Here is a 15,553-nt window from a genome sequence, read left to right as displayed (position 1 = left end):
AATCATGTACCTGATAAAAGACTTATATCCAGATTATATAGCAAACAAGTGTAAGATGACAAACAATCCAATAAAAAAAAAGATCAGAACAGACACTTCATCAAGGAAGATATACAAATGGCTAATATGCACATGAAAAGATGCACAACACCACTGGTCATTAGGGAAATGAAAATTAAAACCACAATGAGATACCACTACACACCCACTAGAATGGCTATAAGCAAAACAACTGACAATACCAAGTGCTGGCAAAGACGTGAAGAAACTGGAAGCCTCTACATTACTGGTGGGAATGTAAAATGGTTCAGCCACTTTGGAAAACAGTTTGGCAGTTTCTTAAAAAGTTAAACATAAACTTACCATATAACCCAGCAATTCCACTCCTAGGTATCTACCCAAGAGAAATGAAAACATATGTCCACACAAAGACTTATACATGAATATTCATAGCATTTATTCATAATAGCCATAAACTGGAAACAATCCAACTGTCCACCAACTGGTAAATGGATAAACAAATATGGTATGTCCATACAATGGACTATTACTCAGCCATAAAAAAGAATGAAGTACTAATACAGGCTAAAACATAGATGAACCTTGAAAACATTAGGCTAAGTGAAAGAAGCCAGACACAAAATTATATTGTATGATTCCATCTATGTGAAATTTCTACAAAGGCAAAAAACTACAGAGCCAGAAAGCAAATCAGGTGTTTATCTGGGTTCGGGGATACGAACAGGAACCAACTACAACCAAACACAAAGGAACTTTCTGGGCTGATGGAAATATTCTAAAACTGAGCTTTGGCAATTACTGCATAAACGTGTAATTTATTAAAGCTTACTGTGTATTTACAATGACTGAATTCTACAGTATGTAAATTGTAACCTCAATAAAGCTGTTAATACACGAAACCAAGAGGAGGAATTTTTCAGAAAGCTTAAGTTATGAGAATTTATTTTAAATAAATAAGAACACACCCTTCATTCCCATTAGCCTTTATCTTGTAAACCACCAAAAACAGCTGCAATTTTTAAACCACATCTTGCTACCCCAAATTTTGGTACCCGGAGAAATCTTTTTAACTGGCTATGCTTAGCGAACTGCTAACTGCTAACAAATAACATTCATATTTGGCAGACTGGATTTATCCACCCCTAAAAAAAAGAAAAAAAAAAAAAAAAGATGCATCTCACCATAAGGCTGACACCAGACTGGAAAAGTTCATATGGGTAGAGAATTCTTTCATAATGTGACTTCAAAAGAGACCCAGTTCCTTTTCCCGGCAGATATCCCAAGCGACTACCCACTTTAGACCATTTTTTCTCTTTTGTGACCATTTCAAAACCTCCTTTGCTGGCAACAATCTGAAAAGAAAGTAAAAATTATTTAGAGAAAGCAAGCAGATTCATGTATTCTGACTCTATATCTTCCCTGCTAAACAGAAAAATTATTCTGAGCTTAGAATTCTAATTTCCTTTCCACAAATATCTGACAAAATTCAAACGTGTCAACATTTAAAGTTTGAAATAAAGAATGATTTTCAGAGGGGCGCCTGGGTGGCTCAGTCATTAAGCATCTGCCTTTAGCTCAGGGCAAGATCCCAGAGTCCTGGGATCAAGCCCCACATCGGGCTCCTCCACTGGGAGCCTGCTTCTTCCTCTCCCACTCCCCCCACTTGTGTTCCCTCTCTGGCTGTCTCTCTCTCTGTCAAAAAAAAAAAAAAAAAAAGAATGATTTTCGGAAGTTTTAAACTCCACTATTTAATGTTAATGTGCCTATTTTCAATGAACTAAGCATTCAAAAACATTTAATGAATTTACACTTTGTACATATACACCTTGAGAAAACTAAACAGATTTATATACTCAATATCCCAAGGAACTCAAAATATAAGAATTAAAAACAACAAAAATAAACATAAGCATAAATATAAGTTATATAGTATAAAATGAACATAAATCCTGAAATTGGGAAATGTACCAAATACCTTATAGAATTTTAACAAAAATGTCAAGGAAACAATGGATTCAGAGGCCATTTTGGAAAAGGCTATAATTTTTCAAAAGGAGTTTTACATGGAAGGTTATGAAGGAATGATGGGAAGAGATCAGATTACGGCGGAAGACTTACTAGAAAATATAGTACAGAATGTATTAATGTACATTCAGTTAAGATAAATTGGACAATTTGGTTGAATGCTCACATCAAACCAGGCGCTATATAGAATATACATATATCAAGGTTCCCTATCTTCTAGAAATTGATACTGTACATCTCTCACACTTTAAAATATAGGCAGTCGGGGCGCCTGGGTGGCACAGCGGTTAAGCGTCTGCCTTCGGCTCAGGGCGTGATCCCGGCGTTCTGGGATCGAGCCCCACATCAGGCTCTTCCGCTATGAGCCTGCTTCTTCCTCTCCCACTCCCCCTGCTTGTGTTCCCTCTCTCGCTGGCTGTCTCCATCTCTGTCGAATAAAATAAAATCTTTAAAAAAAATAAAATAAAATAAAATAAAATAAAATAAAATAAAATAAAATATAGGCAGTCTTCCGCTGACTGATGATAAAATAAAAAGGACTGTGACATAGCTATTTGAAGTCAAAAAATTTTTCTTGAGTGTACACTACTGTTATTTCTCTGTATCAAAAAAAGTAAGAGACTGGTGCCTGGCTGGCTCAGTCGGCGGAGCATGTAACTTGAACTCAGGGCTGCGAGTTCAAGTCCCACACTGGGCATAAAGCTTACTTTAAAAAAAAAAAGGTTAAAAGAAAAATTAGGGGCGCCTGGGTGGCACAGTCGTTAAGCGTCTACCTTCAGCTCAGGGCGTGATCCCGGCGTTATGGGATCAAGCCCCACATCAGGCTCCTCAGCTATGAGCCTGCTTCTTCCTCTCCCACTCCCCCTGCTTGTGTTCCCTCTCTCGCTGGCTGTCTCTATCTCTGTTAATTAAATAAATAAAATCTTTAAAAAAAAAAAAAAAGAAAAAAATTAAACATAGAATTACATGACTCAACAATTCCACCCAAAAGAACTGAAAACAGGGATTTAAACAGATACTTGCAAACCAATGTTCACAGCAGCATTACTCACAATAGTCAGTCAAATGGTGGAAACAACTCAAAGCCCATCAAGAGATGAATGAATAAACAAAATCTGATATATGCATGTAATGGAATATTAACCAGCCTTAAAAAGGAATGAAACTGACGCATGCAACAACATGGATCCTTGAAAACATTATGCTCAAACGCAAAAAGATGAATATTACATGATTCCACTTCTATGAAATACCTAGAATAAACAAATTTATAGAGAGAGGAAGTAGAATAGAGGATTTACCAGGGGCCTGAAGGGAGAGGGAAAGTTCTGGAAATGAAAAGTAGTGATGGTTGTACAATATTCTGAATGTACTTAATGCCATTAAACTGTACACTTAAAAAAATGGTTCACTGTTATAGTATGCATATTTTAACAATTTTTTATAAAAAGGTTAAGAATATGGACTGTGGAGCCAGATTTCCAGAGTTCGAATCTCAGGTCCACTACTTAACTGTGTGACCTTGGGCAAGTTACGTCATAATTTGCACTTCGGAGCCCTCACTATTATTAAAATATTAATAATTTAACAGCACTTACACTTCATTATGAGGCAGTTGTGAAGATAAATGAGATAAAACATGAAAAGCACCAGGACAAAATAAGCACTGCGTCAACACTAGCAGTATTATAATGTCTGTGTGTGTGGGCAAGTGGAAGTGCATGCTACAAATAAATGAACGTTTTCAGCTCTTGTACTCTACGATGCTCTTATAGGCAAAGATGAACCTATACCAAAACAAAATTTCCCTCTGCTGAAATATGTGAAAGCTTGGGGGGAACACATAAGTTCACGTGCACAAAAGCTAAACATATCTCTAATTCTTTAGCTTCTTTCAGCACGTCTTCAGACAAGCCATCTCTGTTTAAAAAGGTTAGCCAGGGGAAAATTATGAAGAGAAAAAAGTTGATTTTTCCAATGTTGTAGTGTAGAGGAAAACACAATGAGGGTGTTTTAAGGGCTGTCTGGAAGCAAGTGCGTGAATCAGGATGCCTTTCATTCACATCTTTCCAGTGCTTCTGTACTGTCAGGTACTGTTCTGGGTGCTTGAGATACATCGGTGAATAAAACAAAGACCTTTGCCCTCATGGTGCTTACATTCCAGCAGGAAAAACAGGCAGTAAACAAAGTATGTAAAATTTAAAGTGATAAATCCGATAGAAGAAACTTTAAAAAACAGTTAAAAGACCTCACAAGTAGCAGAGTGAGGGTTTAACCGAAGTATTAAACGGTTACAAAAAATTGCATTATAAAGGTGAAATTTCAGCAAAAACTCCTTCAAGGTGAAGCAGTTACCCAAGCAGATATACAGGGCATAGTCAGAGCCAGAGCCCCATGTTAGAAGCATACTTCAAATGTTTGAGGAACAATAAGGAAGCCAATGTGGTTGAAGCAAGTGGGGAGGAGTCCGAAAGGAAACAGAAGCTCTCTTAGTAATCTTCATTATACAATACATTTTTCACCATTATATACTACTCTGGATTGTATGCAAAGCACTTTAAGCTAAATTTCCATTAGAAATGATATATCTGCATGGATCCAGTCATGCTGCCCTACCCAGTCAAGATGCTTAATGACATGCAGCTGTGAAAATGACAGCCAGCACAGGGTATGGCTAAGAAGTAAGATAAAACTGTCTCACAAAGAAATCAACATTGTGACTCTGGCTTCGTACATACAACACTTTAACGATCTAACAGGGCCTGAAACTATAAAAACATACGAAACTTAACACTTGTTTTTCTTCAGCTGACAGATTCAAGAATTATCATGTTATAATTTCAAAATATAAAACCATTTACTCCAAACATTTTGCCATGAAATATATCACACCATTATCACTAGAAAAATATCACTTATAAGCCATGCCCTATAAAAAGATACATGGCATGCAAAGATAAACTGAACAAAATAAAATGGAAACAAGCCACTAATCAAAACTTGACCAAAGAATAATGTCAATCAAGGCCAAATTTCCATCCAGTGTAAAACTAAGTCTGGCCAGTAGGAGACAAACTTAACAGACATAAAGTAGTAGTAGTCTTCTACTTAAAAGCTCCTTCTCAAGCCCCGGCTGAAAAACAGTAAAGGAACAAAAAGGAATAGGACCAAGAGAAAGCAGATACAGAAGTGATTCTAGCAGGCAGTAACTAAAACCAACCAAGCACCTTCAATAGAAGAAAGGCAAGGAGAAGATTTTCCAGTAGAGCCTGGAAAGGCCTAAGAAATGAAAGCAGCAGTCCCTTTAAAATCAGGGATGGCGGGGCGCCTGGGTGGCTCAGTCGGTTAAGAATCTGCCTTTGGCTCAGGTCATGATCCCAGGGTCCTGGGAGAGAGCCCCAAGTTGGGCTCCTTGCTCAGTTGGGGAGCCTGTTTTTCTTTCTCCCTCTGCCTGCCGCTCCCCCTGCTTAGGCTCTCTCTTTTGCTCTCTGTCAAATACATAAATAAAATCTTAAAAAAATAAAATAAAATAAAATCAGAGATGGCAATAAACAGAGAACAGGACTGGCTGAAAATCTGTATGAAGGCAATTAGAAGTCCTCCAGTCAGCACAGCCAGGCAACTACTGCTCTCCAACCACAGGACAAGACTAGAGATTTACTCTCAGGAGAATCTGAAAAGAAAAGACTCTAACTTAAGAGAAATAGGTAAACAAACTATAGGATCAGTCTAATACTCTAATAGTCTTACATCAAGTTATTGGTCTAACATCCAACTGATAAAAGTTCAGAAAGAAAAGATAAGTGGAAGACATTATCAAAGAATACAAAAAATACTAGAAATGTTGTAAGACCTCAGAGACATGAGTTCAGGTAAGAAAAGTTATCAAGTGGGGAGGAGGGTGGAGGGATGGGGTGGCTGGGTGATGGACACTGGGGAGGGTATGTATTGTGTGGAGCACTGGGTGTTGTGTAAGACGGATGAATCACAAACCTATACCCCTGAAACAAATAATGCATTATATGTTACTTAAAAAAAAAAATAAATAAACATACATGCCTGAGTGCCTATACCAAGTGAAAAAAAAAGAAGAAAAAGAAGAAGAAGTTAGCAAGTGCAATAAAAGTATTAAATGAGATAGCGGACATTCTCTCCTCAGAAGTGGTTTCATAGAGAAGGGTATCAGGAAGGCTATGAAGAAGGCAGTAGTTTGGGTATAAATGGAGGAAGACAAAATGGCACATTACATGGAGCTAAGCTTGGATCTGAGATCAAGGGCTACCAAAATTTTGCTTTTGCCTGGAGAGGTCTCCTACACAGTTGTGCCACTGAGAAAGACAGCAAAAAGACGAAAGTCTTAGAATCATTGACTAGAACAATTCACAAATTCCCCTATGATCACCCTGCTTACAATAAACTTCATGAAGACTTAGACAAAAACAAAAGGTAAATTTAAACAGCTTTGTTCATTATTAAATGTTCAGTTGGACTTTAAAATTAGTGAAGGTTCCAGACTTTCATTTCAAGGATAAGAGGTGAGCAAAGATGAAACATCAAGGAACAGATGTCCATCTGTTAAGTGCTTAAAAATGTGATAAAAAGCAAAACAATAAGTAAATAAACATGTATGTATACAATGAAAATAAACACATACCAATGCATATACAACTGAAATCTCAAGGCACTGGGAATAAAGATTAGATTCTACATCTTCAAGAAAAAGAAAAGCCACATAGGAAGGAACAAGAATTAGTATAGCATCGTTCTTCTCAACAGCAACAGTGAAGGCTGAAAGATTACGGAGTAAAGCTTTCAAAATACTAAAGAAAATCGATTTACAATTTAGGCTTCTAAACCCCACCAAACTACCACTAAAGTGTAAGAGTAGAACACTTAGATAAGCAAAATATTTACATTCTATTTATCTTCTTGTTCATGAAACTAATAGGAAAAAAATGCTTCACCAAAGTAGAAGGAAACCAAGTAATATGAAGACTTGAAATAAGGGGAGAGGCGAAGGGAATTCCCAGAATGAAAACAGCAAAAGGAGATTCCAAGCTGACAGCTGACCTTAAAAAACAAGATCTGGATTGGAGCAGAAAAAAGAACTCCAGAGAAATGGCTCCAAGAAGAAAATGGAACTGATAAATTACCTGACAGGTAAAGCATAGGGACAGATTTATACTGCTGTTGGAAAATCTGAAAATAAATTTTTGATGGTTACGACGAAAACTCAGAAAATGAAAACAGGGAGAGAGATTATTAACTCCAAGGAAAATAAAAATTGGTAAAAGGAAAACAATCATAGCACACTATAAGGCTCAGGTACAAATAATATTGGTATTTACAGTCACAGCAATAATTTTTGATTAATTAAAAATTGATCTGGGACACTTGGCTGGCTCAGTTCATGGAGCAAGCAACTCTTGATTTGGGGGTTGTAAGTTGGAACCCCATGTTGGGGGTAGAGATTACTTAAAAATAAAATCTTTAAAAAACATTTTTGATCTAACTACACTAGAATGGAACAGGTAGTATGTAAGGATTTGGGTTTCTTACACCCACTCTCCACATCTAATAGTAGAAAATCAGTGTATAATATTTAAAACTGAAAAGTGAAGAACTAGCATGAGCATATTATTTGGAAATACAAACATCTATGTCAGAAACAGCTAAAACAATTGAAAGTAATTAGTTCTGAGGACTGGGAAGGGGAGTAGAGAGGTGGAGAGGAAGAATGTTGGTTTTCATTTTAAGCCTTATATTTTAAAAGGTATTACACTGACCAAAAAAAAGTTTTTAAGGGCTAGAATGAATGTTCCTTGCTGCACTGATCATAAACCAGTAATTGTTAATGTAAAACTTCATTAAATTATAGACATCTCAAGTAACACTTATTATTAAAAATAATAAGACCATGTGATAATTTAATCAACACAGGAAACCATCAAAATGAGTACTGAATGACTGAGACTGAGAACTGAAAATTTGCTTCCCATTATAAAGTAGTGGAAAACAAAGTGTTTCAAAATCATGTCTATAATAACACCAACTCCAGACATGCTCACCAGCCGTCAGCTAAATACAATCTTTTTTTAAATTTTAGTATAAAATTCAATATAAAATTTTTAGAGCATTCTGACCTGACACTAAATTTAGAATGTATTACAGAAAGTAACTTAATATGTTTGTCTTGTCTTTCCTTGAAAGTGAAATCTCCAAAATTAACTCTATATAAGTTGAATAACATTTTATTCCAAAACAGTAACTATCAATCAGAGGATACCACACAGAAAAAGATACTTTGCAAAATTCCTCAGATAATCAAGCTATCTTCACTCACAAGTCAGAAGGTTCATAAATTTTTATTATTTTATTAACAAAACATGTTTTCAAGGTATGCTGTTGCAGGTCAGTTAGTTCCTTTCACATTAGGAAATACAATGTTACAAAGTTAACACAAGTTTAGGCAAAAATTAGTCTAAACTCTTCACCCTTAAGTTTTCAAGCCCTTATTCATTCTGGATAATGCTGGTTTCAGTTAACCATTAACACTCCTTACAGATTAATACAACTGATACATATTACACATGAGAATGGTGAGTAACATGAATCACTTTTAATATAACAAATTTTCAATTAAGAAGTAGAAAAAAGATGACAAAGTCAACATAAAACATTATACACTCAACACAAGGTAATATGAATAGATTGGTATCATTCCTTTTGCATATTGTTTATCACAGAGCCTACTAATCTGTGTCATTAAATACATTAAATCTTATAATAAATTATAAAATAATTTTAAAGATAACTTTGAAATCTGTCATTTACATTTATTCATGCTTGCATTTCATTGTCAAACAAATCCTGCACAGGAAACAATGTTTTTCATCAAGTTTATTGTAAATTCCTAATGTCACAGATTCACTAGCCTCTGTTCCAATTTCTAAACCAATACAATGGGTGCCTGGGTGGCTCGGCTGGTTAAGCATCTGCCTTCGGCTCAGGTCATGATCCGGGGATCCTGGAATGGAGCCCCACGTCGGGCTCCCTGCTCAGTGGGAGCCTGCTTCTCCCTCTCCTCCCTGCTTCTGCTCTCTCTCACTATCTCTGTCACTATCTGTCTCTCTCTCAAATAAATAAATAAAATCTTAAAAAAAAAAAAGACTACCAAAGTCTTTTTAAAAAAATAAACAAATAAAAAAATAAACCAAGTGCAAGCCTCACCTTGCTCAAAGCATACAGATCCAGGATTTTTCTCTCCACCACTGGAATCTTCAAAGTAGATCCTTGGAGTTCCCAAAATTTTGCTAACTGATCCAAGAAGTCCAGTCTCACTCTGGTCATTGCCTAAGATTATTAAAAAACAGAAATCAGAAATAGGAATTAAGTTATGATTGAAAATAAATGAGTTTTACTTAACAAAGGTACTCATTTCTCTAAAGAAATCCAAAGACTTCATTATTACTTAGTCCAACCCTGTAAAATAAGGCAATAATAAAGAAACACAATACTTCTTAATAAACTTTATTCACTAAGGCAAAAAAGTCACTCTAATATATTAGAAATGTTCTATTTTATCAACCAAAGCAATTTTTTTGTAAAAGTTGGCTTAACTTTAAGCTAACCAGAAAATTTAGTAAATTGGATTATTCTGTCTCTAAGCATTCTATCATTTCATCCGTAGAAAAATATGCCTACCTCAGGTACACCAATTCTCCACCCCACTGATATTAAGATCCTTCATGTATCTAATTACAAGAAACTAAAGGAAAAAAAGGATTAAAATCTCAGAAAATAAATGTTTCAGAAGCATCAAGGGAAAAAAGAAACTTCACTATGATATATTAAGCCTCAGCTAGCTAAGATTTCTCTATTGTACTCTGAAACACTTTTCTACCACACTGAAGTATCTTCCCATAACTCGGCAGAGAGGAAAAACAGCAATATTTAAACAGACTTCAATCTAGAAAATTTAGAAGCAACTAGTAATATTTAAAGAGAGATGTTAATAAATCGGATTAACAGTCCTGGAAAAGTTCTGTTAAAGCTAAAAATAATCTTTGAAAACCTTTGCTAAACTATTAAACCTACTTTTCAAAGACCCCAAGAGACAGAATCTTCCAACATTAACATAAAATTTTAGTAGAATAGTTAAGTGCTGAAGAAAGTAGAACTTAGAATTTCAGGTCTCAAAATTAAAAAAAAAAGAATTTCAGGTCTCTGCAAGTATGCATTGGGTATTTCCACTATGAAAAACATAGCTAGAGATAGTTTCCCATAGTCCCAGTTAAGTGGAAAAACTGTTAACAACTACTTTTTACAATTTTTTTTAATCAGAAACTTCCTTCCATTCAGGAGCACCTGGGTGGCTCAGTCAGTTAAGCGACCAACTCTTGATCTCAGCCCAGGTCTTGATTTCAAGGTTGTGGGTTCAAGCCCCGTGTAGGGCTCCACCCCCAAAGCGGATCCTACTTAATTTAAAAAAAGAAAGAAAGACAGACAAAGGAAAAAAAAGAAAAGAAAAAGAACTTCCTCCCATTCAATCCCAACTAACATTAATTCTAAGCCCTGGTACATGAGTTGCTCAACGTTCTCTACTAGAACCCTTACATTAAGAATGAATCAGGAGGCAGAAATCCCGATATAGCACTCACCTCAAGTTCATTCAGGCGCTGGACTCTGGGAGTGAAACGAAAACTTTTTACTTCACATGCAAATGGAGGTTGCCAATCCTAAATAGAAATATATATATATATATATATATATATATATATATAAACACACTGATGTATAATCAAAGAATGCATTATTCATTCCCTTAATTTAAGACATAAATAGCCATAAATCATAATGAAGACAAGTTAACTTTGAGTGTTTTTCATTGTAGAAACAGAAAGAGTAATATTTTTAGGTGAGATATTTTTAATATTACTTATCTCCAGAACTCCTCTCTCATGTTCTACTATTAAAATTATTTTATCTATAAATCCTCCTCAAATTTCACCAGTCCCATTATTTGTAAGCCACAATTATGCTTTCCCCAATTACTCAAGTGGAATGCAGTGAACTCATGTATCACAACACAGTGTCTAATAAACATCTAAGTTTACCAAATTAAAAACAAAACAGAATTTGAAAGAAACTAAAAAGGGTAAAATTGAAGATTAAAAAGTAATTTTTTAAAGTACTCATATAATTGGTTAATATCTTTTTTATTCATGTGTAATGTGACACAGCACTTTACAGTCTATGTTACATAAATGTTTTGTTCAATGCCTGGTTTCTCAGCACCCAAATATTTGGGGGGAAAAAAAAAAGGGAAGCAAATCCACAGAACAAGGGCAATTTCCATATTGGAGTTGTGGTACTACTGACATGAGATAGCACAATTCAAGCAGGGTTCTAGAAAACATATTTTGATTTGGCCTAATAGTAAATCTACTTAAAAATGTGAGAAGTAGTCAAAAAAAATGTTTATCTTGGAAACTAAAGCACCTCACCAATACTGAAATTAAATTCTGCTTATAAATAAGATTTATTTTTAATAATAATATAACATACAAAGAGAAGGCATATTATTTCCATCTCTTTTTAGTAATAAAAGGCACATATATACACTTTTTTTTACCTAAAGGAACCCTGATTACAATTTCTTATTCATAAAGGCAACAGAGTAGATGAAAATACGGTTTAGGAAAAACTTCAGTGCTTAAAAGTTTTGCCAGTATTAGGCAATTTTGATAGCTAAACAGTTAAATGAAGCTTTAAGAGGATGGCAATGCATATACCATCACTCATCATAGCAATCAGCTTTTAATCTTTTGCCTGTGATTAATAGTTTATAAATCTTAATCAAATTCATTAAGCACAAACAGGTTTACCTGCATGTCTGGGTTTCAGAATCAAAGAGACTGATCTAAGTTCAAAATCTACCTAGCCACACACCCAAGATCATACATTTGATAAGTTATATAACTTATTCAGACTTGTCTCATCTGTAAAATGAGATGCTGTTTACCCACTAGGACTTCAAAGAATATTAAGTGAAATAATCTATGGGTGCTAAATTAGCTCCTCCTCTTCCCTCCTATCTTAAGCTCTTTCTACGCTCTATGGTGCACACCACTGTAGTTGTCAGTGGTGAGAGCAGACACTTTTTCAAATGCAACACGGAAAACAGTACTTGATCTTTTATTCTTATAACTAGTAGACAAAACTAGTTTTGCAAGGTGTCCCTTTAAGAAGCACCAAAGGCAATAGTTCACAAACTTTAATGTGCATTAAGCATCATCAAGAGTGAGTGAGAGAGTACGTGCTAGAAAAGCACATTCTAGAACTTCAACATCCAGAAATGTATTCTAAGTCTGAAAAGGGGCCTAGAGATCTGCATTTTTAACAAGCATCTGGTTGAGCCTTGTGCAAGAGGACCAGGAACAGCATTTGGAAAACGATGGTCTTACAGGTAAAGAAAAAAAAACCCTTTTGACCTTGAGCAAATCACTCAACCTCTTGGGGCACTAATTCCCACAAAAGGGTAGTATCTTCTTTCCTTGCCTTAAAGATTGAGGATTATAAAAAACACACAGGCAAACACTTATCTGCAATAATTGCAATTCATAAATATTTGAACCTTGGTTCCTTATGTCAAAAGATTTAACGTTTTCTTCCACCTCTATTGTTGACTAATTCCTCTTAAACCACCAAATTCTAAAATGAATGCTGCTCCTTCTCTTCCCCTGGGAAGACTTTTTCATTGCGGCAAGAGTCTACGGTTCTTGTTTGGTAATACCATCCTAGGGGACAACTAGATCTCAGATTACCGTTTAAGAAACCTTATCCTTGAGATGAGGCCTGCAAATATTTAATAAATTAGGCATCAGTAGAACTTGGATTAAAAAAAATAGTTACTATAGCACCATAATGAGAGAGCACAGTACACGAGGGTAACATGTCATGTCCTAACACTTCAAACACCTTCTCGGCCGAAGAAAGGCCTGAAGTCTTTTGTTACCCTTGCCTACAATCAAAGGAGAAAAAAGTACCAGCTCCCAAGTTCTAGGCGGAAAGGCCCCTGGGACACCACTCTCGCGTTCAGTCGAGCCTACCACAGAAGCCTGCAAGAGAAACCAAGGCAAGAACATCCAGAAACTTAGCTACTAGTTGTTGAGAAACGAGAGAGTAAATATGAAAGGGCAGAAGGACCGGAAAAGTAAAGCTAAAGCACTCTCCCTTCCCTCTCTCCTCGGTCTCCGGTACCTTGGGCGGTCGGATTTTGCAGATGCCGGTTTTCTCCGCCAGAGGCCGGATGCGGCCGATAAAGCTGAGCGGGTCCGTGAACTCCTCCCAGCTGGGCTCAAAGACTGGGCACTCGGGAGGTGGCACAAACTCCGCCGCATAGCCCCCCGGCCCCGCGCCTGCCATGGCAATACCCGGGGCCCCTCGGGGGGGGGGGGCGGGAAGAACAGGTGGAGAAAGGCTGGCTGAAGCCCACCGAACCCTCTCACGTCTCCTGACACGGGCCGAAGCTCATCTTCTCGGACAAGAACCGCTCAACACAGGAACCCCACAATCGCTTCCTCTTCTCGTTTGTTATTGTTTCCTTCGGGGTTTTTCCTCTCTGGGTCAGGACTTTTCCGGAAGTTAACGTACTGTCAAATCCCTCCGCCACCACAGAAACAGAATTCCTCCGCAGCAACGCGACTCCTCGTCGTAGGGCCTTCCTTCTTTCTCTCTTTGCCGGCAGCCGGGTGTGGTTTCTAGTCTCCTCGTCTGCGAAAGTTCCGCGCTGTCCGACGACTTCAAGTGGCACACCCCGGAGGTCCCACGAGCTCTCCTTTAGGAAAGAGAGCGCTGAGAGGAAAGCAGCCGGGGCTAAGGGGGACGCACTCTTCCGGCGCGGAGGAATGTGTAATGCCTCAGAGGGCAGAGGTTCTGCTTCCGGTGAGGAGGGTTCTGTTCCCCTTTGTGTATAAATGACACGAAAACAAACCCGGCCAGTTCTAGGAGGTACTATCTCGCTAGCTGGGTACCGACGCTTCTTTTGACCTACCTGTCTTTTTCCATGTAACTAACTTTAACGGCATCTGCCTCTTCTTTCTTTAGTCTGTTAGTATCCCCTCTGAATACTCTCGCTCGGCCACTTTATAGCCGCCTCATCTCCATGACAACAGGTTCGGGTCGGATCTAACCCTCAAATCCTGCCAGACAGCCTTAGCCACCATCTAGAAATTGCTTTTCGTGCACATGGAAGCAACTGCTCTTGACCTTGCTTTTCCAGCAATTGACTCCAAGTCATCTCAACAGCAAGCTCTTTACTCTTCTACCACACGCTCCGTAAACCTTTCTCAATATGCTGTAAAAGGTATTGCAACCTTCTGATCCTGCTTGTCAAAAATTTCTGTGCCACTGTACATCTCCACTTACTCCAAATTGTGGGCGATAACGTAGAGAGAACTAAAGAAGAAACCATGAAAATGTAGTTCCAGTATTAAATATTTATTGGAAGGAAGACTTCCTTTCCAGGGCTTTTCCTCATACTCCCTTTGCAACCTCAGCTACCCCAGGAACTGAATTGCCAACTATGGTTAATGATTCCCAAAACTGTATTTCCAGACAAGATTTTTCTTTCGACTTACAAACCGGTACATCTAGATACCTACTAGATAAGACCACTTGGTTAATTCAAGTACCCACTGTTTTTTCAGCGTTTCCAGTTTCCACGAATGACTTCATCCACCTACTCTGTTTTTTTGAGCCAGAAATCCTTGACTCCTCCCTTACTCTATATAATCAGATGTCAAGTCTAGAGATTGTGTCACCTAAAAATCTTAAACTCACCCATGTCTCTTCATTCTCATTATCACTAACCTAATTTAAGTTCTCTCCCACCTGAACTATGATAGCTCAGTTCTTACCCCCTCTCAAATTCCGTTCTGCTCCGTTGTCAGATTGCCTTGTCGAAAATCCATCTTACTCCCAAGCTTCATCTGTTATGCTTCTCCATATACCACACAGAGAGTTTTGTGATGGCTTTAATGCACCATGCTTTTTTTCATGTCTGAGCCTTCACAGATACTGTTTCCTCTGTCTGGAACATGTTTTACTCTCCTGATCCCACCCACAGTTTCATATATCCCCTTTCTGACCTACTTCTCTTTCTTTTTTGTTAAGATTTTATTAATTTAGGGACCACTGGGTGGCTCAGTTGGTTAAGCGTCTGCGTTCAGCTCAGGTCATGGTCCCAGGTCCTGGGATGCAGTCCTGCATCAAGCTCCTTGCTCAGCAGGGAGCCTGCTTCTCCCTCTGCCTGCTGCCCCCACTGCTTGTACTTTCTCTCTTTCTGACAAATAAATAAAATCTTTTCTTAAAAAAAAAACTTATTTATTTATTTATCGAGCAGGGGGAGGTAGAGAGAGAGAGAGGGACAAGCAGACTCCCCGCTGAGGGGGGAGCCTGATGCAGGGCTCGATCTCAGGATCCCGAGATCATGACTCAAGTGGAA

General features: G+C 37.5%; 1 protein-coding gene across 2 annotated transcripts in view; it reads right to left on the bottom strand.

Moving 5' to 3' along the window:
- KDM5A (lysine demethylase 5A) overlaps positions 1 to 13,941 on the bottom strand; it is a 96,083-nt gene extending 82,142 nt beyond the window's left edge. For both annotated transcript variants that reach the window (XM_045774505.2, XM_087855531.1), the window contains exons 1-4: positions 13,309 to 13,941; positions 10,707 to 10,784; positions 9,277 to 9,399; positions 1,203 to 1,373 (exon numbers count right to left, since the gene is read on the bottom strand). In XM_045774505.2, coding sequence (XP_045630461.2) covers positions 1,203 to 1,373; positions 9,277 to 9,399; positions 10,707 to 10,784; positions 13,309 to 13,473 — 537 coding nt within the window. In that variant the 5' untranslated portion in view covers positions 13,474 to 13,941. The remainder of the gene's footprint in view (positions 1 to 1,202; positions 1,374 to 9,276; positions 9,400 to 10,706; positions 10,785 to 13,308) is intronic.
- Positions 13,942 to 15,553: the final 1,612 nt, after the last annotated feature.

Source organism: Ursus americanus, chromosome 25, assembly GCF_024610735.1.
Source record: "Ursus americanus isolate L20-20 chromosome 25, mUrsAme1.1.p, whole genome shotgun sequence".
In the NCBI taxonomy this organism is placed as follows: Eukaryota; Metazoa; Chordata; class Mammalia; order Carnivora; family Ursidae; genus Ursus; species Ursus americanus.
This window is presented reverse-complemented; position numbering and strand designations above follow the sequence as displayed.